The sequence below is a fragment of the Engystomops pustulosus genome, chromosome 3 (assembly GCF_040894005.1).
Source record: "Engystomops pustulosus chromosome 3, aEngPut4.maternal, whole genome shotgun sequence".
NCBI classification, from domain to species: Eukaryota; Metazoa; Chordata; class Amphibia; order Anura; family Leptodactylidae; genus Engystomops; species Engystomops pustulosus.
Genome location: NC_092413.1, coordinates 222,522,680 through 222,549,916, shown reverse-complemented (window position 1 = coordinate 222,549,916; position 27,237 = coordinate 222,522,680). Strand labels below are relative to the sequence as shown.

Genomic DNA, 27,237 nt, shown 5'->3' with positions numbered 1-27,237 from the left:
TAGGAAATTTATGAAAAGAATTTACTTGTGTGTACAGGACAGTGAGATGAGGGACGTGTGTGTACAGGACAGTGAGATGAGGGACTTGTGTGTGCAGGACAGTGAGATGAGATACTTGTGTGTACAGGGCAGTGAGATGAGGGCCTTGTGTGTACAGGACAGTGATATGAGTGACTTGTGTGTACAGGACAGTGAGATGAGGGACTTGTGTATACAGGACAGTGAGATGAGGGACTTGTGTGTACAGGACAGTGAGATGAGGGACGTGTGTGTACAGGACAGTGAGATGAGGGACTTGTGTGTACAGGACAGTGAGATGAGGGACGTGTGTGTACAGGACAGTGAGATGAGGGACTTGTGTGCACAGGACAGTGAGATGAGGAACTTGTGTGTACAGGACAGTGAGATGAGGGACTTGTGTGTACAGGACAGTGAGATGAGATACTTGTGTGTACAGGACAGTGAGATGAGGGACTTGTGTGTACAGGACAGTGAGATGAGATACTTGTGTGTACAGGACAGTGAGATGAGGGACTTGTGTGTACAGAGCAGTGAGATGAGGGACTTGTGTGTACAGAGCAGTGAGATGAGGGACTTGTGTGTACAGGACAGTGAGATGAGATACTTGTGTGTACAGGACAGTGAGATGAGATACTTGTGTGTACAGAGCAGTGAGATGAGATACTTGTGTGTACAGAGCAGTGAGATGAGGGACTTGTGTGTACAGGACAGTGAGATGAGATACTTGTGTGTACAGGACAATGAGATGAGGGACTTGTGTGTACAGGACAGTGAGATGAGATACTTGTGTGTACAGGGCAGTGAGATGATGGACTTGTGTGTACAGGACAGTGAGATGAGATACTTGTGTGTACAGGGCAGTGAGATGAGGGACTTGTGTGTACAAGACAGTGAGATGAGGGACTTGTGTGTACAGGGCAGTGAGATGATGGACTTGTGTGTACAGGACAGTGAGATGAGATACTTGTGTGTACAGGACAGTGAGATGAGGGACTTGTGTGTACAGGACAGTGAGATGAGGGACTTGTGTGTACAGGACAGTGAGATGAGGGACTTGTGTGTACAGGACAGTGAGATGAGGGACTTGTGTGTACAGGACAGTGAGATGAGGGACTTGTGTGTACAGGACAGTGAGATGAGATACTTGTGTATACAGGACAGTGAGATGAGGGAGTTGTGTGTACAGGACAGTGAGATGAGGGACTTGTGTGTTCAGGACAGTGAGATGAGGGACTTGTGTGTACAGGACAGTGAGATGAGGGACTTGTGTGTACAGGACAGTGAGATGAGGGACTTGTGTGTACAGGACAGTGAGATGAGGGACTTGTGTGTTCAGGACAGTGAGATGAGGGACTTGTGTGTACAGGACAGTGAGATGAGGGACTTGTGTGTACAGGACAGTAAGATGATGGACTTGTGTGTACAGGACAGTGAGATGATGGACTTGTGTGTACAGGACAGTGAGATGAGGGACTTGTGTGTACAGGACAGTGAGATGAGGGACTTGTGTGTACAGGACAGTGAGATGAGATACTTGTGTGTACAGGATAGTGAGATGAGGGACTTGTGTGTACAGGACAGTGAGATGAGGGACTTGTGTGTACAGGACAGTGAGATGAGGGACTTGTGTGTACAGGACAGTGAGATGAGGGACTTGTGTGTACAGGACAGTGAGATGAGGGACTTGTGTGTACAGGACAGTGAGATGAGGGACTTGTGTGTACAGGACAGTAAGATGAGGGACTTGTGTGTGCAGGACAGTGAGATGAGGGACTTGTGTGTACAGGACAGTGAGATGAGGGAATTGTGTGTACATGACAGTGAGATGAGGGACTTGTGTGTACAGGACAGTAGGATGAGGGACTTGTGTGTACAGGACAGTGAGATGAGGGACTTGTGTGTACAGGACAGTGAGATGAGGTACTTGTGTGTACAGGACAGTGAGATGAGGGACTTGTGTGTACATGACAGTGAGATGAGGAACTTGTGTGTACAGGACAGTGAGATGAGGGACTTGTGTGTACAGGACAGTGAGATGAGGGACTTGTGTGTACAGGACAGTAAGATGAGGGACTTGTGTGTGCAGGACAGTGAGATGAGGGACTTGTGTGTACAGGACAGTGAGATGAGGGACTTGTGTGTACAGGACAGTGAGATGAGGGACTTGTGTGTACAGGACAGTAAGATGAGGGACTTGTGTGTGCAGGACAGTGAGATGAGGGACTTGTGTGTACAGGACATGGAGATAAGGGACTTGTGTGTACAGGACAGTAAGATGAGGGACTTGTGTGCACAGGACAGTGAGATGAGGGACTTGTGTGTACAGGACATTAAGATGAGGGACTTTTGTGTACAGGACATGGAGTTGAGGAACTTGTGTGTACAGGACATGGAGATAAGGGACTTGTGTGTACAGGACAGTGAGATGAGGGACTTGTGTGTACAGGACAGTGAGATGAGGGACTTGTGTGTACAGGGCAGTAAGATGAGGGACTTGTGTGTACAGGACAGTGAGATGAGGGACTTGTGTGCACAGGGCAGTGAGTTGAGGAACTTGTGTGTACAGGACAGTGAGATGAGGAACTTGTGTGTACAGGACAGTGAGATGAGGAACTTGTGTGTACAGGACATGGAGATGAGGGACTTGTGTGCACAGGGAAGTGAGATGAGGGACTTGTGTGTACAGGACAGTGAGATGAGGGACTTGTGTGTAGAGGACAGTGAGATGAGGGACTTGTGTGTACAGGACAGTGAGATGAGGGACTTGTGTGTACAGGACAGTAAGATGAGGGACTTGTGTGTACAGGACAATGAGATGAGGGACTTGTGTGTACAGGACAGTGAGATGAGGGACTTGTGTGTACAGGACAGTGAGATGAGGGACTTGTGTGTACAGGACAGTGAGATGAGGGACTTGTGTGCACAGGACAGTGACATGAGGGACTTGTGTGTACAGGACAGTGAGATGAGGGACTTGTTTGTAAAGGACAGTGAGATGAGGGACTTGTGTGTACAGGACAGTAAGATGAGGGACTTTTGTGTGCAGGACAGTGAGATGAGGGACTTGTGTGCACAGGGCAGTGAGATGAGGGACTTGTGTGTACAGGACAGTGGGATGAGGGACTTGTGTGTACAGGGCAGTGAGATGAGATATTTGTGTGTACAGGACAGTGAGATGAGGGACTTGTGTGTACAGGACAGTGAGATGAGATACTTGTTTGTACAGGACAGTGAGATGAGGGACTTGTGTGTACAGGACAGTGAGATGAGGGACTTGTGTGTACAGGGCAGTGAGATGAAGGACTTGTGTGTACAGGACAGTGAGATGAGGGACTTGTGTGTACAGGACAGTGAGATGAGGGACTTGTGTGTACAGGACAGTGAGATGAGGGACTTGTGTGTACAGGACAGTGAGATGAGGGACTTGTGTCTACAGAACAGTGAGATGAGGGACTTGTGTGTACAGGACAGTGAGATGAGGGACTTGTGTGTACAGGACAGTAAGATGAGGGACTTGTGTGTACAGGACAGTGAGATGAGGGACTTGTGTGTACAGGACAGTGAGATGAGGGACTTATGTGTACAGGGCAGTGAGATGAGGAACTTGTGTGTACAGGACAGTGAGATGAGGGACTTGTGTGTAGAGGACAGTGAGATGAGGGACTTGTGTGTACAGGACAGTAAGATGAGGTACTTGTGTGTACAGGACAGTGAGATGAGGGACTTTTGTGTACAGGGCAGTAAGATGAGGGACTTGTGTGTACAGGACAGTGAGATGAGGGACTTGTGTGTACAGGACAGTGAGATTAGATACGTGTGTGTACAGGACAGTGAGATGAGGGACTTGTGTGTACAGGACAGTGAGATGAGATACTTGTGTGTACAGGACAGTGAGATGAGGGACTTGTGTGCACAGGGCAGTGAGATGAGGGACTTGTGTGTACAGGACAGTGAGATGAGGGACTTGTGTGTACAGGACAGTGAGATGAGGAACTTATGTGTACAGGACAGTGAGATGAGGAACTTGTGTGTACAGGACAGTGAGATGAGGGGCTTGTGTGTACAGGACAGTAAGATGAGGGACTTGTGTGTACAGGACAGTGAGATGAGGGACTTGTGTGTACAGGACAGTGAGATGAGATACTTGTGTGTACAGGACAGTGAGATGAGGGACTTGTGTGTACAGGGCAGTAAGATGAGGGACTTGTGTGTACAGGACAGTGAGATGAGGGACTTGTGTGTACAGGACAGTGAGATGAGGGACTTGTGTGTACAGGACAGTGAGATGAGATACTTGTGTGTACAGGACAGTGAGATGAGGGACTTGTGTGTACAGGGCAGTAAGATGAGGGACTTGTCTGTACAGGACAGTGAGATGAGGGACTTTTCTGTACAGGACAGTGAGATGAGGGACTTGTGTGTACAGGACAGTGAGATGAGATACTTGTGTGTACAGGACAGTGAGATGAGGGACTTGTGTGTACAGGGCTGTAAGATGAGGGACTTGTCTGTACAAGACAGTGAGATGAGGGACTTGTGTGTACAGGACAGTAGGATGAGGGACTTGTCTGTACAGGACAGTGAGATGAGGGACTTGTGTGTACAGGACAGTGAGATGAGATACTTGTGTGTACAGGACAGTGAGATGAGATACTTGTGTGTACAGGACAGTAAGATGAGGGACTTGTGTGTACAGGACAGTGAGATGAGATACTTGTGTGTACAGGACAGTGAGATGAGGGACTTGTGTGTACAGGACAGTGAGATGAGATACTTGTGTGTACAGGACAGTGAGATGAGGTCGTTCTGTGTACAGGACAGTGAGATGAGCTACTGGTGAGATGAGATACTTTACTGGATAATATTTCAATATTCATTAAAAAAAATCACATTTTAAAGGATAAATATTAATAACCATATGAAATAGCAAATCACTCACATGAATCTGTCACCATCAAATGACACAATAGCTTAAAACAAAACCAAACACAAGATAACACCCAGTAGACCGATGGCCGTGGGGCCAGGAGCAGCTGGTGCCCGCACATTCAGGATCTTTTTATATTGTTTTACATGAGCTCCATAACAACATCAACCCAGAGATCACATAAATGAGCCCCAGAGGAACCAAAACACATGAGATGTTCTGACCATTTTTATAATAGATTGAAATGTAAAGTATAAAATAATCTCCCTTTTAATACAAATTAATTTTAATATGGAGCCACAGAATGTCAAATTAAGAGGGCAAATATGAGTTGTTAATATAGTATCAAAAACTAGATAAAACAAAATGTACCTGCGCCAAACACTCTAACAAGTGATAAAAAATGTGGTATTTTGGGGTCTAGATGGTAATTTGCTATTAAATATAAGTGGATACCTGGTGATGGTGGAAACCGAACCTCCTGGTCTGAAGTGGATACAGTCCCTTTTGGTGCTGGAATACGGAAATATGGTAAAGTCCACGATTATGGTTGTCCAGAGGGTTTTCTTTCCACAGGTAATCCAAACTGGATGTTCATAGACTTGAGGATCGCTAGTGTTTGCACGTGGAGTAGAGCCCCGGCCGGTGGCTACTGCTCCATACACAGTTCTGATTGCAATCCGTGTGGTGACGTCACCTGGTACGGTAAGTCCAGAAAGACAAAACTTCTTCCGGAGAAGAAGTTTTGTCTTTCTGGACTTACCGTACCGGGTGACGTCACCACACGGATTGCAATCAGAACTGTGTATGGAGCAGTAGCCACCGGCCGGGGCTCTACTCCACGTGCAAACACTAGCGATCCTCAAGTCTATGAACATCCAGTTTGGATTACCTGTGGAAAGAAAACCCTCTGGACAACCATAATCGTGGACTTTACCATATTTCCGTATTCCAGCACCAAAAGGGACTGTATCCACTTCAGACCAGGAGGTTCGGTTTCCACCATCACCAGGTATCCACTTATATTTAATAGCAAATTACCATCTAGACCCCAAAATACCACATTTTTTATCACTTGTTAGAGTGTTTGGCGCAGGTACATTTTGTTTTATCTTGTTTTTAGTAGCTCCACTAGTTGGATCTATACTCAAGTTGGGGTGCAGGTCACCACCTTTGTTACCAGCGACTTCAGCCTATTGCCCAGTGTTTGCGCTGACTCATTTCTGTTATTATAGTATCAAAAACTTTTAAGATTTATTAGATTCTCAATAAGTTTGAAAGTGAAACACCCCACATGACCTATACATAACTATATGATAAGTTGTGTTTCAATAATGTCAATCCTGTGTGTCCCAAGGTTCCAAAGTGGTTGGATGAATGAAACTCGGCATCCAAGACAATAGCACCTGAATTTAGGTTATGAGCATTCATTACCAGTTGTTTCTGCATCCAACCAGATACATCAAAAGTTGGAAGATAGGATCTCTACCTCAGCTTCGAACTGCTGCTGCAATCTTGGAATAAAGAGACTTTAAAATCCCTGGCTACCGCCAAGATAGTGGGTGTTGGAAATATGACATGTTGTGGCTTGAGACAGTTTAAGGGTCTTTGTGGAAAGAGGAAGAACTAAGCCATAAATGCCTACATTGCCCCTAATAAAGATTGTAGAGACAGCTGCATGTGATAACAATGGACTGTGCTATTACACCTGGAGGCTGGGGCTATCCTGACCACACTGAGGACAGCTGCTTGTCATTGCCCCCTGGAGATTCTTTCAGATCCTGTGGGAAAACAAAGACTCAAGTTACTTGTCCTGCAAGGTTGTATGATAAGAATGTATTGACTCTACCTCATCATTGGATTGGCCAAGACAGTGGTGGAGGTGGGATGATGGGCAATGTGTGTGAGCTATGTGTGTGTGTGTATATAAGATGGTATATAGATCTTTAGTCAGAGCACTTCCTTCCCCACCATCTCTCTGTCCCTTAGTTAGTTTACCCTCTATGTGTATTCCCCTGTATTGTACCCTTAATAAATCCCCTATAAAGATCCATTGAATATTGTTGTTAATTTAATATTAACTGTCACCCCAAAACCAAGCAGATTTTACATTTGGCACCCCAGATGGGACCTGTAATTTAAATTCTACAGAGAATCCACGTCAACATATCTGCGCTACTTCAATCTGTGAACGGAAGTTGGATCTTTGGTACAAAGAAAATCCTGGTAAGTAACAAGTTTTCATATTACATTACTATCTTTGATAAGCCAGGTTGTTTTGTGTGAATGTATAGGAAGTCGCTTGTTGAGATTGTAGGTTAACGTTAAGTGTGAGCGGTTGTGTTTTAGTGTACAGAGGTAAAGTTGTAGGAAAAAGTTTGTTCCTGGGTATAGCTGTACATTTTCCTAGAGTGAATGAATATAAAGGTGTAAGCAGTGTGTAAAGTAGCCTTTAGGAAAGTTAGTATAGTAGGTAAACTGTGTTTGCTTAGTTTGTCATTTGTGTGTTTGTCAGTGTATTGTGGTAACAGAGATGGAACTTGTTCAAAAGTTTGTGAAAAAATATTCCTCTGCTCGCTACCATTCATGTGCAGATGGATCACTGGAGGAGCAATATAAGGAGCTGATGATGCAGTGTAAGGCCCATAATGAGAAGTTAGATAGGAAAGTGCTCAGTAAGAGAGGGAAGAAAGAAAGGTTGGGCAATGAAATTATGATGTTAATCAAGATGAAAGAATTGGCTGAGGTAAAGGAAGTAAATTGGTACATACAAAGGCTCCAATGTAAGGAAAGTATAGACAGAATCAGTGACTCTGTGATTGAAATTTCTGCTAAAACAACTAGTGAGATGGATAATCTACAAGTAAAGGTGGATGAGCTGTCTATAAGAAATCATGAGTTGGATAAGCAGCTCGATGAGTGTAGATTGAGTTCTGTATCTACTGAAACTCATATACAGTCCTTAGAGAGGGAGATCCATCAGAAGGACGTGTTAATTACCTCACTAAAGGGTCAGTTGTCTGAAGCAATGGCCCAACTGTGTAAACAAGGAGAACAGATCCGGTCCCTCCAAGTACAGAACCAGACGTGCCATAAAGCAGCAGATGTCTGCATTGTCACACCCGGGGGTTGGAGTGATGAACACAATCTAATACCTGCAGATAAGTCTCCAACACTCACCATCCAGGATAGACTACATCTGTGTCAGGTCATTGGAGAATGGGATACAAATGAATCACCAATAATTGTATCCAATAAATTTGAAGCTGTGGTGAAGCAATACAACTTATGTAATAAGGATGCCTGGTCTCTGCTCCGAGCATGGCTTCCTGGGCCTCTGGCCACACAATTGTCATCTACACACATGGGAGATGAGGATTGTGGTGCAGACTTAAGAAGGAAGGAACTGCAGCGTATCATGGGAGGGAGAGACATAAGGGGTGAGAATACCCTGAGAAGATATAGGTTCAGGACAGGTGATGACCCCCTTATGTTCTGTAACAAGTATCTGACCTTATTTAGGAGTGTTTACAACTGCCCCGATATGTCTCAGGATGACTCTGATTTCCTCTATTCAATGGCAAATCAGTGTAATGTGGATTACACCACAAAAATTGCCCTGAAGAACGCCACATCCCTAGAGAACTTTATTAATATACTCAGGGACTGGTGTCAGGAGTCTAACAATAGGGGTGAACCATCAGGATATCTGTCTACAGAGTACAGAGCTAGGAGGACAAGATATGTCCGGTATTGCTATGGATGTGGGAGGCCAGGACATATTAAACGTTTCTGTGATGTAAATAATGCAAACCATAGGAAACATTATAATTCATTGCATGCAGAAATTGATGCCATTGAGCCTGAGACCATTGAGGAGGCCATGACATCTTCTGGAAGTAGCCACACAGAGGCATATGAGGAGGCCATGCCACCTCCTGGGACTAGCCATACAGAGACATGTGAGGAGGCCATGCCACCTCCTGGAAGTAGCCACACAGAGGCATATGAGGAGGCCATGTCACCTCCTGGGACTAGCCATACAGAGACATGTGAGAACACATCACATGCAAATAAGATTCCCAATATACACAGGGATAAGAAAGAACAGCCTCCCTCTCACTGCAGACAGCACAAGGAAGGGTCTAATGTCCCAGGGTACAATCCATGGGCAGGGCTGCCATTGTGGCTATTCTGGAGCTGGTCACAGATCGCCCTCCCTCTGCTAATAAACTCTGCACAGTATAACAGCAGCAGCATGGCTTACTAATGTGTGGCTATAGCGATATACGTTATGAATGAATGGATTTGGAATTGTGTTAATGGTATGAATTGCAAGGTTTCTAACAATGTTTTCTTTCTCTTGTAGACTGGATTTCCTTTGTCACATGACTCCAGGACAAAGAAACTAACACTTTGTTTTGTTTCTACAGGCTCCATTCTTTGATCTTGTGTTTTACATATCTGTTTTGAGTATTGTTTCTGTGATAACTCATTATGTTTTTGTTTTAGGCAACAAGGTGGTTGGCTGAAGAAACAAGTTATTAATATTGACATTTTTGTTTACAGGTCATTAAAAAGTAGTATGTGAAAGATATTGTTTGTATAAAGTTTGATGTCTTTACAAATAAAACCACGTGGTGTAATGAGCTCAAAATTTATGAGGGTTAATTGTTTGCAAACAATTAAAAATAGGAAGTAACATCCCATTGTGATGTGTAGGTCCTGTGTGTAACGTATTTGTTGTTTTTTGTGCTATGTCTGTTCTTTATCTTGTCCCATAGATGACTTTACTTAATCATTGACAGAAGAAGGATTGGAAACTGCCTGTTGTCCCACTCTAAGATGTGTAGAAGCTGAATTAGCTCTCGTTGTTTTATGTTGTCTGTTTTGTGTTCTGTTAAATGTAGTATGTAAACTGTGTCAATACACATTTTTTGTTTTTGTTCCTGATGCTCAGGAATGTTGGATTTGTTGGATTTTTTTTTTCTTTCCCCATTTTTTTTTAAATGGAGCATTTTTTTTTCTTGATTCAAGTATTATTATTTTTTTTATACAGTGTTTGGTACCATTTTGTGGTACCAAAGGGGCATGGTTTTAGAGAGTAATGCAGTGCCAAAGGGGCAGACTATAGTGAATTCACATAAATATTTTTTTTTTTTTTTTTTTTTTAAGGTTTTTCTCTGATACATTTGTCTCACTGGCAACTTAATATTAATTTTCTCAAACAAATTGCACGCTCCTTTATACCAGTAAAGCATCTAAATGAAGAACATAGGGTATTAAAAGCAGCATTCGGTTTGAATTTTTTAATTTTAATGTTCTTAATCTATGTGTGTGTCTTCAAGGTTGCGTAAAACATATAGTAATTAATGGCTCAGTATACGGTTACTATATAGTATATTGTATAATGCACAAGTAAGATTACCAATATAAGAGGTTAGATGGACACCTACTCTAAAGGTTGATTAGTGGAATGACTTATGATTTTTTTTTTTTTTTGCTATGTGTTTTATGCACTTGATATACTTTTGGTTAATTTATAATATAAAACCTGGTAAACTTACAGAATTAGATTTGGTAATGGGAAAAAGCTAAATGAAAGTTTATGTTTAAACTAAATATATTTGAAGTCAAGTAAATCTGGAAACCCTTAGATAAACCACCCTGCAAACTTCTACTTGAAATCAATCCTTTGATTTACTATTGGTAATGTTTTATAGTTCTGTTTGGGTTTCCTTTTATGTAATTTCATATCTATAGCTTATGTTGATATCTAAGATGTTATTGCCAGCTTGCATTCTGTATGACGTGGGATTTATATTTGCATATTGTAAATATGACAGACAGTTACTAGCATATATGGAGATCTATATTTGCTGGATAAATGGTATAGATGAAAAATGTCATTCAAGAAATGGAAATGAGAATGAATGTGAGTGAATGGTGTGATGACCATTGGTGCCCTATCCCTTACCCATACAACCTTCAACTACTTTGCCTTGAGGAAAAGCCAGAAGAAGAAAGATCATTTCCACAACCAAAGAAGATAATGGAGGAGAAATGGATTTTATTTCTGGTCTAAACATGATCTAATGGTGTGTGGGCCTTTCAGGCCCAAAGGGGCATAATGTTGGAAATATGACATGTTGTGGCTTGAGACAGTTTAAGGGTCTTTGTGGAAAGAGGAAGAACTAAGCCATAAATGCCTACATTGCCCCTAATAAAGATTGTAGAGACAGCTGCATGTGATAACAATGGACTGTGCTATTACACCTGAAGGCTGGGGCTATCCTGACCACACTGAGACCTGAGTGAAGTTGGCCCCCCCACCTTGTTCAAATCAAACAAAATTGGTGTCAAACGTTTGTGCTACTTTTGTGCTGGTTTGTGCAGCAGAAATTTTCGTTTGTGCCGCTATCGTTTTTAAGATTTTAATGAAAGTTTCCAGAGGTCATCAGAGGTCAACCAGCCCCCCCACATTGCCCAAATCAAACAAAACTGGTGCTGAACAATTCTGCTACGTTTGTGCTGGTTTGTGCTGCGCAAATTTTTGTTTGTGCTGCTTTTGTTTTGAATATATGAACAAAAAATTAAAGTTCAAAAGTTCAAGCAGCCCCCCCACATTAACCGAATCAAACAAAATGGGTGTCAAACGTTAGTGCTACGTTTGTGCTGGTTTGTGCAGCAAAAATTTTCGGTTGTGCCGCTATCATTTTTAATATATTCATACTTTTTTGCAGAGGTCATCAGAGTTCATTTCTTCCAAAGTACAATGTGTTTGCCAGCTCCCCCTGGTGATCAAACCAGGGAAGTGTCACTAGGTTTGTTTTTTACCAGTTCATCCTCAGCACCTCAAACACCTGAACATACCTTAAAAATTATAGAGGCACAAACAAAAATTTTTGCTGCACAAACCAGCACAAACATAGCACTAACATTTGACACCAGTTTTGTTTGATTTGGTTAATGTGGGGGGGCTGCTTGACCTTTTGAACTTTAAATTTTTGTTCATATATTCAAAACAAAAGCAGCACAAACAAAAATTTGCACAGCACAAACCAGCACAAACGTAGCAGAATTGTTTGGCACCAGTTTTGTTTGATTTGGCCAATGTGGGGGGGCTGGTTGACCTCTGATGACCTCTGGAAACTTTCATTAAAATCTCGAAAACTATGGCGGCACAAACAAAAATTTCTGCTGCACAAACCAGCACAAACGTAGCACAAACGTTTGACACCAATTTTGTTTGATTTGAACAAGGTGGGGGGGCCAACTTCACTCAGGTCACACTGAGGACAGCTGCTTGTCATTGCCCCCTGGAGATTCTATCAGATCCTGTGGGAAACAAAGACTCAAGTTACTTGTCCTGCAAGTTGTGTGATAAGAATGTATTGACTCTACCTCATCATTGGATTGGCCAAGACAGTGGTGGAGGTGGGATGATGGGCAATGTGTGTGAGCTATGTGTGTGTGTGTATATAAGATGGTATATAGATCTTTAGTTAGAGCACTTCCTTCCCCACCATCTCTCTGTCCCTTAGTTAGTTTACCCTCTATGTGTATTCCCCTGTATTGTACCCTTAATAAATCCCCTATAAAGATCCATTGAATATTGTTGTTAATTTAATATTAACTGGCACCCCAAAACCAAGCAGATTTTACAGTGGGCCTCCCCTCTACCCAGGATCCATATATCACACATACACTGGGAGGGCCCCAGGGGGAAATGTCCATCATATTTCGTCCCTCTTCTTGCATTCCCTCGCTGGATCTGCCCGGCAGGGACCAGGCCTGTTGGACCCAGCAACCGGGGCAAGTGTAACGCTCGGCCATGCTAAAGACAACCACTGAAAGGTGCCAGGAGAATCCAACTGTCCCCTAGCCAATAGGTTAGGCCCTTGTGGAAGGATGTTGCAGATCTAATGGTAGATTCCACTTTCCAGTATCACTTCTAAACTGTATTTGTACATGTAACTAGATGATTGTATTAAAAATGTTATCTCAGTTCCATGTAAAGCAGCTTGAGATGCTCTTGGGGTGTGTACTGACCTTTCGGAGCATAAGCAAGCCCTGTTTCAGGTTGATGGTGATCCCAGCACCTGTAGGTAAAAGCTACAAATTCAAGGTCTCAGCTACAGAGGTGTAGTAGGTCGGAGAAGGCCTCGGATATTGGAGGGTGCAGAAAAGTCCAGCAGGTAACGCAGTGGAAAGAATTGTAACGTAATAAGCCCATGACTGGGGCTTCTAATGGGATGAGTTCTAGAGGGTTAAAGACAATTTAAAAGGGAGGGGGTCTTGTTTATAGTTGAGGTCATGGTGTACGTGCAGGGAGGTGGAGCAAGGGAGCAAAAGGCAAATACAAGGGGATCTAATATCACTTTGCTTGAATCATAGCAACTGGATGGTTTTTCTACTACCTCTGGACAATGGCTTTTAGAATCGATGACCTGATGCAGAGTGTGCTCCAGGCTGTAGTTCAGCGTGGCACAGACTCGAGCAGAAGCTTGTGGATGGGCTGGCGGGTTCTGCATCCCAAACAGCAGCAGGCCCGTCACAACCCAGGAGGAGCACTCGCAACAGCCATCCTACCTGGCTCAGCCCAGACATCACCCTATGCTCTCAGAGCCGCCATCTAGGCCCTAGCAAGGACCCTCACCCTCCTCCACTAGGAATCTGAGCTTGCAGCAAGGATCAGAGGCGTGGAGACCACAGAGCAACAGGCCCCTTTCTCTCCATGAGTGGCGAAGATCATCAATCCCTATGGCCAGCCCACCCGCTGATGTACCTGGCGGCAACGAAACCTCTTTTCGGGAGAGGTGCAGCCAACCCCTCAGCTCCAGAGCATTGTTGCGCCTTTAGCAACGTCCGGGAGGATGGTCTGGCGAACCGGAAGACCTGCAGCTTTGAGCAGAGGCCAGGCCGTGATGTCACCAATCTTGATCGAGAGAAGCCTGATAAAAGTAAGAAGGAAGAGATTGCCAGCAGTATAGACTTATGCCACAGACGTTCTTCAATTGGTTCCAGGCATTTACGAATTTTGCGTCTGTGGTGTGAGAAAAATTGCCAGAGGATTGTGCGTCTTTGTTTTGCTACATGGACTTGATTGGGGAGGAGCAGCGCATGTATCTGAATATGGTGTGGCTTCGCTACGATGAACAGTTTAGGCAGAGGAAGGCTATACGGCCGTCTCTGAGGTGGGGGCACAAGGAGATAAATCTCTGTATACGGTTGATCTTCACTGCAAGGTCCAATTAGTCCTTTCGGGAATCAGCCGGGGGTTTTGGGATGCCAGCTAGGTCCAACATGACGAGGAAGGATTGTTGCTGGCAATTTTCGATGGGCACTGCAAGTTCGGCTGCGACTGTCATTTTAAACATGGTCTAGTTAGATGCTTAGGAAGGGGAAGGGAAAACAGTAGGATGAAAAGGTCCAGGAAATGCACCAGGCAGAGGGTGGGGCATGCAAATCTAGGAAGATTCGGTCGAGGGAACTGCAATCTGTGCTAGGCAGGTTGAATTTTGCATCTAGGGTGATTCCCATGCGGCGGATTTTCTGCCACAGGCTAGCACTGGCGACTGCGGGTGTGAGACACCCATTTTGTGACAATGAAAGCAGGATTGCGGGAGGATTTGAGAGTGTGGGAAGGTTTCTTAGAGCAGTACAATGGGCGATCGATCATTCAGGGTGGGCCAGGTGTCAAGTGGGGATTTGTAATTAATTACAGATGCAGCTGGGGCATTTGGTTTCAGTATTTTCTTTCAGGGGCAGTGGCGTGCAGGTGAATGGCTGGAGTCGTGGTAGGAGAGGAGATTTAGGTCCCCAAGCAGGGTCAGGCCAGGGGTATGAGACTCAAGCATGTCAGGCTGTAAGACATGGTTTTAGTGTTATCTTTGCCTAAATCTAAGATGGATCAAAAGGAGCGCATGTGTGATTGGGGTCCCTGCCGAGTTCATGGAAATGTCCAGTATCAGCGTTTAGAGAATATCTGGCCTTGCGCCTGAAGATGGAGGGTCTTTTGCTTATTGTGGGTCACTTATACATTCACAGCTGTGAGGGTGGATATGTGACTGTCAGTTGGGGTTTTCCCGATACCAGGTACAGATTAGATGGATAGGGTTGCGGGGGATGCTGTGGTCCAGACTGTAGGCGGAGGTGCAAATTCATGTGGCCTTGGATCGACCAACGGGTGTGTTAGTTGTCAAAGCAGGAGGAAACAATTTGGGGGTGCGGGGGCATCATAGGCCCAAATGCAAGATATCATATTGGTTTGTTTGAGCTTGCTGAAGTATTTTCCGGGTTTCTTGTTGGTTTGGTCTGATATGGTCCTGTGTGAACGGTGGCGTAATGCTTGCTCGGTTAGGTGCATCCACTGAGCAAGGGTGAAAGCAAATAAGTCAGTGGGTAAGTTTGTAGCTCGGAACGGGGTTTGGTGATTCGGCATAAGGAGTTGGAGGAAGGTGGTGGTTTATATCTTAGGGATGATGGAGTGCATCTGAATGATGTGGGTCAGGATATGTGGCTTCTCAACATTCAAGAGGGTAGAGAGAAAGCTGTGGAGGTGTGGTGGGATGGCAGGGTGTAACGGGGGGTTACACATGCTGTCGTGGTGGTGGAACGAGGGGTGCTCGAAGGCAATTCATTAATGGATTTGAACTAGACAAGGGGGGGGCAGTTCTTAGGATGAGGGGAACTGTGGGCTAGCTGGGGTAACTTACCCAGCTTGTTAGAGCTATTATGCGGGGAAGCCGTTTACTGTAGTACAGTGAATCATTATGCCTAATTTTGTGTTGTAAATGAGCTTAATACCTTGGCGCAAAAAGACGTACATGTACGTCAGGAAATGCAGTCCGTTGCCGCATCCCGATGCAGCTGGGATCAGAAGCAGAGCCCATGCGATGGCTGCGGGAGCTCAGCTGTATGTGAAAGGCGGGCTCCCATAGTAACAGCAATACTCACGATCCTGGTTGTTTAACCCCATAAACGCCACGGTCATGGTGACCGCAGCATCTAAGGAGCAGTGCCGGGTACTCACCCAGCAGGTTGGCATCCTACGTGCTGCCGTCTGCTCCTATGGCAGCCCTGAGGTCTGGTGAAGAACCCTGGGGCTGCCGCCTGTAAATGCCTGCTAGATCTTTATTACAGCAAGATCAAACAGTGCTAATGTCTGACTATGGCTGACTATGTAATATGCTGCAATAATTTAGTGATTACTTGTTCATGTCCCACTCAGGTAAAAAAAAGTTAAAATAAAAGTCCAAAAAAATAGAAAATTTTAAATAATGAATAAAGGTTCACTGATGCTCCATCACATATAAAAATCTAATTTTACAATAAAAAATGTGAAAATCGCCACAAAACACGACACATTGGGTATCAGCTACGTCTGTAACTACCCTACATGAAATTGGTACCGAATCCACATGGTAGACATCGTAATTTAAAAAATAAGAACATACAAAAAATTTATGAAATTTTCACATCCAACCTCATATGAAAAACAATAAATAGTGATAATAAAAGGAACAATTACCTGAACATGACGAACCACTAAAAAGTACACGAACCTGCAAAAAACAAGCCCTAAAACAACATCATATAGTAAAAATGTTATGCCTCTAAAAAAAAGACACAATTCTCAAGAAATTAGTTTTATACTCTACAAAACAAGCCAACTATAAAAAAAGCTATATAAATGGGATATCGCTGTAATCGTGGTGACTAGAGATGAGCGAACATACTCGTCCGAGCTTGATGCTCGTTCGAGCATTAGCGTACTCGAAACTGCTCGTTGCACGAATACTTCGCCCGCTCGAGAAAATGGCAGCTCCCGCCGTTTTGCTTTTTGGCGGCCAGAAACAGAGCCAATCACAAGCCAGGAGACTCTGCACTCCACCCAGCATGACGTGGTACCCTTACACGTCGATAGCAGTGGTTGGCTGGCCAGATCAGGTGACCCTGGAATAGACTAGCCGCTGCCCGCGCTGCTCGGATCATTCTGTGTCTGGATGCCGCTAGGGAGAGAGCTGCTGCTGGTCAGGGAAAGCGTTAGGGTGTTCTATTAGAATAGTGTTAGGCAGGAGTGATTCTACAAGAACCCAACAGCCCTTCTTAGGGCTACAATAACGTTATACTTTTTTTTTTTTTTTTTTGCTTGTGGCTGGGCTTGCTGGCACTAGTAGTGCAGCTAGTACCATATTGTGAGGAATTTGCAGGGGGACTTGCTACCGTTGTGTTTAGCGCTTAGTGACGCACATATCCACCTCAAACACCAAAGTGGGAAAATTTATTAGGGGTTGGATTTCAATTAGGCACAGTCTGCCAGTTTCTTTTTATTTTACGTTTATTTTTTCATTACTCAGCGTCATCTCATCTGGCATAGTAGTGTGCTTTCATACTTGGCTAGAAAATAGCCATAGCAATAGGATAGCATCGTTTGGTTTTAAAAACTAAAAAACGCAAAAAAAAAAAAAACACAAAAAAACACAAAAAAAAGTTAAAAAAAAATTAAAGTTATAACTTTCATTTTCAAAATGTTTAACCCGAGGGCTAGGGGTAGAGGACGAGGGCGGGGACGTGGGCGTCCAACTACTGCAGGGGTCAGAGGCCGTGGTCCTGGGCGGGGTGAGACACCACCTGCTTATGAGGGAGCAGGGGAACGCCGCAGAGCTACACTCCCTAGGTTCATGTCTGAAGTTACTGGGACTCGTGGTAGAGCACTGTTGAGGCCAGAACAGTGCGAACAGGTGATGTCGTGGATTGCCGACAATGCTTCGAGCAATTTGTCCACCAGTCAGTCTTCCACGCAGTCCACCCATGTCACTGAAATCGGCACTCCTCCAGCTCCTGCACCTCAGCCTCCTCCCCCCCAGTCTGCCCCCTCCCAGGAAAATTTGACATTTGAACCGGCATACTCTGAGGAACTGTTTTCTGGACCCTTCCCACAGTCACAAACCACTTGTCCGGTTGCTGCTGAGCAATTTTCCGATGCCCAGGTTTTCCACCAGTCGCAGTCTGTGGGTGATGATCACCTTCTTGACGTAGTGGAAGAAGTGTGTAAAGAGGTGTCCGACGATGAGGAGACACGGTTGTCAGACAGTGGTGAAGTTGTTGTCAGGGCAGGAAGTCCGAGGGGGGAGCAGACTGAGGGATCGGAGGATGATGAGGTGACAGACCCAAGCTGGGTTGAGAGGCCGGGTGAACACAGTGCTTCTGAGACGGAGGAGAGTCCTCGACCAGAACAGGTTGGAAGAGGCAGTGGTGGGGCCAGATGGAGAGGCAGGGCCAGAGCAGGTGCATCAGCGCCAAATGTGTCACGTAGTGAAGCTCCCGTGGCGAGGGCTCCCGCGGCGAGGGCTAGATTTTTTAAGGAAACACCGGATGACCAACGGACTGTGGTGTGCAACCTTTGCTAAACCAGGATCAGCAGGGGTTCCACCACTACTAGCTTAACTACCACCAGTATGCGCAGGCATATGAATGCTAAACACCCCACTCAGTGGCACCAAGCCCGTTCACCTCCGGCCGTGCACACCACTGCTCCTTCCCCTGTTTCAGCTGATAGTCAGCCCCCTGCCCAGGACCCTGGCACAAAAACCCCATCGTCGCCTCCACGATCCTCCACAGCATCCACCAGCGTTCAGCTCTCCATACCCCAGACGCTGGAGCGGAAACGGAAATATAGTGCAACCCACCCGCACGCCCAAGCCCTTAATGTCCACATCTCCAGATTGCTTAGCCTGGAGATGCTGCCCTATAGGCTAGTAGAGACCGAGGCCTTTCGCAACCTCATGGCGGCGGCCGCCCCTCGGTATTCGGTCCCCAGCCGCCACTACTTTTCCCGATGTGCCGTCCCAGCCCTGCACCAGCACGTGTCAGACAACATCATCCGTGCCCTGACCAACGCCGTTTCTGACAAGGTCCACCTGACCACGGACACGTGGACGAGTGCTGCCAGGCAGGGCCACTATATATCGCTGACGGCACATTGGGTTAACTTGGTGGAGGCTGGGACCGAGTCTGACCCTGCGGCTGGTCATATACTGCCGACGCCGAGGATTGCGGGGCCTACCTCGGTCCAGGTGTTTCAGGCCTACTATGCCTCCTCCTCCTCCCACCCCTCCTCCACCTCCTCCTCCGAACTACCATCCGTGGGCATGGTGCCATCAGTCGGTAGCTCTAGGCACAGCAGCAGTGCCGTCGCTAAGCGACAGCAGGCGGTGCTCAAACTGCTGAGCCCAAGCGATAAAAGGCACACCGCCCAAGAACTATTACAGGGCATCACGGCGCAGACTGATCTGTGGCTGGCACTGCTGAACCTGAAGCCAGGCATGGTTGTGTGTGACAACGGCCGTAACCTGGTGGCGGCTCTGCAACTCGGCAGACTGACACATGTGCCATGCCTGGCCCATGTGTTAAATCTGATAGTTCAGCGTTTCCTCAAGACATACCCCAATCTGTCTGATTTTCTCACGAAGGTGCGCCGCATCTGTGCGCATTTCAGGAAGTCCAGCACAGATGCTGCCACTCTCAGGGCAGCGCAGCGCCGCCTCCAACTGCCCGCTCACCGACTGTTGTGCGACGTGCCCACGAGGTGGAATTTAACATTAACCATGTTATCCAGAGTTTACCAGCAGCGCAGAGCGATTGTAGACTGCCAGATGTCAACTTCCACCAGAACTGGTAGTCAGGTCAGTCAGCTTCCTCAAGTCTACAATGAGGAGTGGACGTGGATGTCTGATATCTGTCAGGTGCTGAGTAACTTTGAGGAGTCAACACAGATGGTCAGTGGCGATGCCGCCATCATCAGCCTCACCATCCCGCTGCTTGGCCTGTTGAAAAACTCTCTGGTCAGCATGAAGTCGGAAGCTTTGCGCTCGTCACAAGAGACGGGGGAAGAAGATTCCCTTGTTGATAGCCAAAGCACATTTAGGTCTGTTTCTCAGCGCATATCGGAGGAGGTGGAGGAGGATGAGGAGGAAGAGGAGGAGAATGTTGGCGAGACACAAGAGGGGACCATTGTTGAGTCCTTCACTGTTCAGCGTGTATGGGCAGAAGAAGAGGAGTTGGAGGAGTTGGAGGAGGAGGAAATGGACAGTCAGGCCAGTGAGGGGAGTGAATTCTTACGCGTTGGTACTCTGGCGCATATGGCAGATTTCATGCTAGGCTGCCTATCCCGTGACCCTCGCGTTCAAAGAATTTATTCCAGCACCGATTACTGGGTATTCACTCTCCTGGACCCACGGTACAAGCAAAATCTTTCCACTCTCATCCCTGGAGAGGAAAGGAGTGTGAGAATGCATGAATACCAGCAGGCCCTTGTGCACAAGCTGAAACAGTATTTCCCTTCTGACAGCGCTAGCGGCAGAGTGCGTAGTTCTGCGGGACAAGTAGCGAGGGAGAGTAGGCGAGCAGGCAGCTTGTCCAGAACTGGCAAGGGTACGCTTTACAAGGCTTTTGCCAGCTTTATGTCACCCCAGCAAGACACTGTCACCTGTCCCCAGTCTCGGCAGAGTAGGGCTGATCTTTACAGAAAGATGGTGAGGGAGTACGTAGCTGACCATACCATCGTCCTAAATGATCACACAGCTCCCTACAACTACTGGGTTTCAAAGCTGGACATGTGGCACGAACTGGCGCTGTACGCCTTGGAGGTTCTTGCCTGCCCTGCCGCTAGCGTGTTGTCCGAGCGGGTTTTCAGTGCAGCTGGTGGCATCATCACCGATAAGCGTACACGACTGACAGCGCTGACAGGCTGACGCTTATCAAGATGAATAAAGCCTGGATTTCTCCTAATTTCCAATCTCCACCAGGTGAAGGAAGCTCAACCTGAATAATTTATGCACTCCTCCTCCTCCTCATTTTCCTCCTTCTCCTCCTCTTTGTACACTAAATTAGAGGAAACTGGCTATCTTTTGACAGGGCCCACTGGCTCTAGCTATAGTACTCTATGTATTTAATTTTTCTGGAGGGCCACCTACCCGGTCCTCTGTTTTAAACAATTTTTGGGAGTGCCACATACAGGCACTCAATCTATTCAATTTTTCTGGAGGGCCACCTACCTGCTCCTCTGGTTTGAAAACTTTTTTGGACTGCCACATACAGGCACTCAATCTATTTCATTTTTCTGGAGGGCCACCTACCTGCTCCTCTGGTTTGAAAACTTTTTTGGACTGCCACATACAGGCACTCAATCTATTTCATTTTTCTGGAGGGCCACCTACCTGCTCCTCTGGTTTGAAAACTTTTTTGGACTGCCACATACAGGCACTCAATCTATTTCATTTTTCTGGAGGGCCACCTACCTGCTCCTCTGGTTTGAAAACTTTTTTGGACTGCCACATACAGGCACTCAATCTATTTCATTTTTCTGGAGGGCCACCTACCTGCTCCTCTGGTTTGAAAACTTTTTTGGACTGCCACATACAGGCACTCAATCTATTTCATTTTTCTGGAGGGCCACCTACCTGCTCCTCTGGTTTGAAAACTTTTTTGGACTGCCACATACAGGCACTCAATCTATTTCATTTTTCTGGAGGGCCACCTACCTGCTCCTCTGGTTTGAAAACTTTTTTGGACTGCCACATACAGGCACTCAATCTATTTCATTTTTCTGGAGGGCCACCTACCTGCTCCTCTGGTTTGAAAACTTTTTTGGACTGCCACATACAGGCACTCAATCTATTTCATTTTTCTGGAGGGCCACCTACCTGCTCCTCTGGTTTGAAAACTTTTTTGGACTGCCACATACAGGCACTCAATCTATTTCATTTTTCTGGAGGGCCACCTACCTGCTCCTCTGGTTTGAAAACTTTTTTGTACTGCCACATACAGGCACTATCCAAATTGAATTGTCTCCATAGCAGCCTCCACACGTTGTCTCCATTGCTACCTCCAAAAGTCGTCCATATAGCTGCCTCCATACATCGTCCCTTTATCAAACGAGGTTTGTCAGGCCGAAATTTGGGTTGTTTTCATGGATTCCACATCAAAGTTGTTAACTTTGTCGCCACCCTGCTGTGTTATCCACAAAATATACTGGCAAACTTTTATCATTTACCAATATTTTTTCAGCGCTTCTTGCGCATCTGTTTACATTCCCCTCACCCGCCATATCCCAAACTTATAAGAACACTACTACACTTGATCTTATACAAAAGGTTCTCTTAGAAGTGCTGTTTGGGGAGTAGCCTAGAGACAGGGGCTTGGATTGGCGAAAGCTCACCTGGCAGCGGAGCGCCAGCTCCATGCGCATCATGCGCTTCTTGCGCATCTGTTTACATTCCCCTCACCCGCCATATCCCAAACTTATAAGAACACTACTACACTTAACTTGGTGCAGGCTGGGACCGAGTCTGACCCTGGGGCTGGTCATATACTGCCGACGCAGAGGATTGCGGGGCCTACCTCGGTCCAGGTCTCAAAGGCCTAGTAATCTTCCTCCTCCTCCCACCCCTCCTCCACCTCCTCCTCCTCCGAATTACCATCCGTGGCCATGGCGCCATCAGTCGGTAGCTCTAGGCACAGCAGAAGTGCCGTCGCTAAGCGACAGCAGGCGGTGCTCAAACTGCTGAGCCTAGGCGATAAAAGGCACACCGCCCAAGAGCTATTACAGGGCATTCCACATCAAACTTGTTAACTTTGTCGCCACCCTGCTGTGTAATCCACAAAATATACTGGCAAACTTTTATCATTTACCGATATTATTTCAGCGCTTCTTGCGCATCTGTTTACATTCCCCTCACCCGCCATATCCCAAACTTATAAGAACGCTACTACACTTGATCTTATACAAAAGGTTCTTAGAAGTGCTGTTTGGGGAGTAGCCTAGAGACAGGGGCTTGGATTGGCGAAAGCTCGCCTGGAAGCGGAGCGCCAGCTCCATCCCAAGATCCAACTAACATAGTTTTAACTGCAGCACCTTTAATCTACTACTAGTTCACTGCCTCCATAATAATAATAATAATAATCTTTATTTATATAGCGCCATCATATTCCGTAGCGCTTTACAAATCATAGGAAACAAATACAAATGTAATGTAACAGAGCACAACATTTGTATGGAACAACAGGAGTGAGGTCCCTGCTCGCCAGAGCTTACGGTTTATGAAGATGATGGGGTAACACGAGGTAAAAGAATATTTAATGGTCAAGCCATTCTTCTTAGGGAATAGAACAAAATATAATAAATGGAATTGCTGTCGCTTGAACCACTCAGCCGTCATCTTATATACCAGGTCCAGGGTGAATGGGACTGCAGAGAAGTCTGGTGCCTGTTGGTTGCTGGATAACAGATGGGAGGACGACACAGGACGGGTTAGTAGAAGAGTTAAAACTTCATGCAGTTAATGAGTGTTATAGGCTTGCCTAAAGAAATGGGTTTTAAGAGCACGTTTGAAACTTTGGAGGTTAGGTATTAGTCTGATAGTCCGGGGCAGAGCATTCCATAGAATTGGTGCAGCTCTAGAGAAGTCTTGGAGACGCGAGTGGGAGGTCCGCACTAGGGTAGGGGTTAATCTAAGATCACTGGCGGATCTAAGAGGACGGGTCGGGCGATAGACTGAGATAAGAGAGGAGAGGTAGGGGGGTGCAGCATTATACAGAGCTTTATGGATGAGGGTTATTATTTTAAACTGTATTCGAAAGGAGACTGGCAGCCAGTGCAGCGACTGGCATGAACTGTAGGCATACATGGTCCCCTTATCAAACCAGCTGTGTCAGGCAGAATTTTGGGTTGTTTTCATGGCTTCCACAACAAACTTGTTAACTTTGTCGCCACCCTGCTGTGTAATCCACAAAATATACTGGCAAACTTTTATCATTTACCAATATTATTTCAGCGCTTCTTGCGCATCTGTTTACATTCCCCTCACCCGCCATATCCTAAACTTATAAGAACGCTACTACACTTGATCTTATACAAAAGGTTCTTAGAAGTGCTGTTTGGGGAGTAGCCTAGAGACAGGGGCTTGGATTGGCGAAAGCTCGCCTGGCAGCGGAGCGCCAGCTCCATGCCAAGATCCAACTAACATAGTTTTAACTGCAGCACCTTTAATCTACTACTAGTTCACTGCCTCCATACATGGTCCCCTTATCAAACGAGCTGTGTCAGGCAGAATTTTGGGTTGTTTTCATGGCTTCCATGTTAACTTTGTCGCCACCCTGCTGTGTAATCCACAAAATATACTGGCAAACTTTTATCATGTACCGATATTATTTCAGCGCTTCTTGCTCACCTCCTTTGGTTCCTCTCTGCTACCCATTGGTTTGAAGCCTGAGTCCATTTAGGGTATGTCGCCATGCCACTCTCTAGCCTGCCACTGCTGCCGCTGCCTCTGCATGCCGTCCCCTATAGTGTCAGGGTCAATTATTGGATGTTTTAGATGCTATCTAGCTTCATTCTGTCACTCTGTCATGGCCATGCTGTTGCCCATAATTTTGGCATAATGGTGCGTTTAAGCAGCCTCAGAGGCATCCATGCATGCTGCCCCTGCTGTTTCCTGTCCATTTCCGTGGTGTTTCCATCCTTTTCTGAGGTTCCCAGGTGTTTGGCCAAGCTTCCCTGTGCAGAGCCTTGGTCCCCTTGAAAAATGCTCGAGTCTCCCATTGACTTCAATGGGGCTCGTTATTCGAGACGAGCACTCGAGCATCGGGAAAAGTTCATCTCGAATAACGAGTACCCGAGCATTTTAGTGCTCGCTCATCTCTAGTGGTGACCCATAGAATAAAGATAATACATTATTTTTATGGTATGGTATACAGCCAACAAAAAAAAAAGCTAAACACCCTAAACCAGAAAGAATTATTTTCTTTTCCTGACAAGAAAGAATTAATTAATTCTCATCAATTAGCTTTTTAAAACCCTTAAATGTTGTACCAAAAAAGTGGCTCTCATACCAGAAAAAATAAGCCCCCAGATGTCCACATTACAAAATATAGAAGCATCATGTAAAAAATGACAATGCAGATCTGCCCTGAATGGCGTCTTCTCTTCTATGCCCGGCCGTGTGCCCGTACAGCGGATTACAAACACATGTGGGGGGTCCTCATAGTCGGGAGAAATTGGGTATCAAACTTTGTGGAGCTTTTCATCATTTAATCCACTAGGAATTTAAAATTTTTGGGCCAAAGTTACAAATTGTAAATTTCTCCTCCATTTTGTTTTAACTCCTGTAAAACACCTAGACGTTAAACAAACTTCTTAAAGTTGGTGGCTCATGAGGAGTGTAGTTCCTATATTAGGACAAATGAGAGGAGGCATAAAAACCCAAGACAACATAAAGCGGACATTAGGGAAATGTTAGTTATGAAGTTATTTGGGGGCTGTGACTATCTGCCTGGAAAGCATGAAATTTGAACTTTGTTATTTGAGAATTTTTCAAAATTTTGCGTTTTCATAGTTAAACACAAAAGATATCCTCCAAATTTTTCCACTAATTTGAAGTACAATGTGTGATGAGAAAACAGTCTCAACATTACTTGGATATGATAAAGCATTTGAAGATCACAACCACTAAGAGTGACACAGGGCCCATTCTAAAAAAAACGGCTTGGTCCTTGACGGGTTTATATTGGGAAAACTAAGGATTCGGGTGCGACGCGATTCACCGGTGCTTGTAAGTGCATGTCTTGCAACACAATTTTAAATGTTAAATCCGGCGCGTCGTCCGAATCCGTTGGGTTGCCCGACGGCCCGCCCCCCCCGATTTCTGTTGCATGCAAGCCGGCGCCGATGCGCCACAATATGATCGCATGCTCCAAAATCCTGGGGCAATTCGCGCAAAATGGAAATTTGTCGGGAAGCCTGACGAAAATGCGTCTGATGGACGCTTAGTAAATTAGCGCCATTGAGTCTGTATATGTTTTATTGTCTCTTTCATTCATTGTATTGTTCTGTTGTATTGTTGTAATGAGCAACAATAGTATTTCCTCTTCCAGGACTATAAAGTTATTACTATTATAATTATTAAATAACCCCCAATGTGTCCATGAAATATCCACAGACATTTTCCAGTCTAGATTTTCCTAATAAACTCAGATCCTTCCAACATCAAGTAAGTAAGTGTGACGTCCATATTCATCATGACCAGAGTTTATGCCATTACTCAATAACTCAACGAGCGAAACCCAACACGCGATAAAAAAGTCTTCTTCACCTCTTTATTCTTCAGACTGTAGATGAGTGGATTTAGCATTGGAATGATCAGAACATAGAACACAGAGATATACTTTTCCTGGTCTGTCGAGTACTGGGAGGACGGGCCAAAGTACATAACCATGGCCGTGCAGTAGAACATCACCACCACGATGATGTGTGAGGTGCACGTGGAAAACGCCTTGGATCTCTCCACCGACTGAATCTTTAACACGGAAGAAATGATAAAACCATAAGTTACGATGATGAAAGAGAACGGGAGAAGAAGAGTGAAAAAACTTATAGAAAATATCACAAGTTGGTTCATGTAGATGTTGTCACATGACAGCTTAATAACGGCAATAACCTCACACATAAAATGGTTGATCTTGTTGGGATTACAAAAGTCTATAGGCATCAGAAGAGAAGGGACCACAGAGATGAAAAAACTCATGATCCACACAATGGCCACAAGACAACAACACACTTCCCGTCTCATCAACATGTGGTAATTCAGGGGGTGGCAGATTGCCATGTATCGATCATAAGCCATAAGAGCAAGTAAATAGCACTCGGTATCACCAAGAAAAACACTGATGTAGACTTGGACACAGCAACCACTAACAGAAATAATTCTATGGGTAGAGAAGAGGTCCACCAGAAGCTTGGGCATGGATGTCGAGGAATAACAAAGGTCAATGATGGACAAATTACATAGGAAGAAGTACATGGGGATGTGTAGCTGGGGGCTGATAAGGGTGAGGAGTATCATAAACAAGTTTCCCACCACAGTCACAAAGTAAATGATAGAAAAAAACAAAAATAAAATCACATTTACCAGGAAGTTATCCGAAAAACCCAAGAGAATGACTTCAGTGGCAAGTGTCTTATTGAAGGCATCCATCTATTGAGGATCAGGAGCTGGTGGCATCAGAACATAACTGTACGTATATAAAAGAAATCGTCAAAAGATCCACAAATATTAAGAATGAAGTTTTACCCGGCTTTGGAAATAGTACTGTAAGCCCAAATTCATTTTGAGATTAAAACCATATTTAAGATATGGACCTGAGAAGACTAAGAGCCATCACTTTTCAGCGCTCAAGTCTCGTTGCGCCTTAATGATCCTCACAGCAGAGCCCAGGTGTTTGACACC

General features: G+C 45.3%; 2 protein-coding genes across 2 annotated transcripts; one reads left to right on the top strand and one right to left on the bottom strand.

The window, feature by feature from the left end:
* The first annotated feature begins 7,481 nt into the window (after positions 1-7,481).
* Positions 7,482-9,218, top strand: LOC140122973 (posterior protein-like). Its single transcript, XM_072144221.1, has one exon. It carries the CDS (start codon positions 7,482-7,484, stop codon positions 9,216-9,218), a length of 1,737 nt encoding a protein of 578 aa, XP_072000322.1.
* Positions 9,219-26,052: 16,834 nt separating this feature from the next.
* Positions 26,053-26,754, bottom strand: LOC140122972 (olfactory receptor 2B6-like). Its single transcript, XM_072144220.1, has one exon. The coding sequence runs from the start codon at positions 26,752-26,754 to the stop codon at positions 26,053-26,055; it is 702 nt and encodes a 233-aa protein (XP_072000321.1).
* Positions 26,755-27,237: the final 483 nt, after the last annotated feature.

Coding starts and splice junctions, on each gene's coding strand:
- LOC140122972 (XM_072144220.1), bottom strand. CDS start 26,754: ATGCCCAAGCTTCTGGTGGACCTCTTCTCTACCCATAGAATTATTTCT.
- LOC140122973 (XM_072144221.1), top strand. CDS start 7,482: ATGGAACTTGTTCAAAAGTTTGTGAAAAAATATTCCTCTGCTCGCTAC.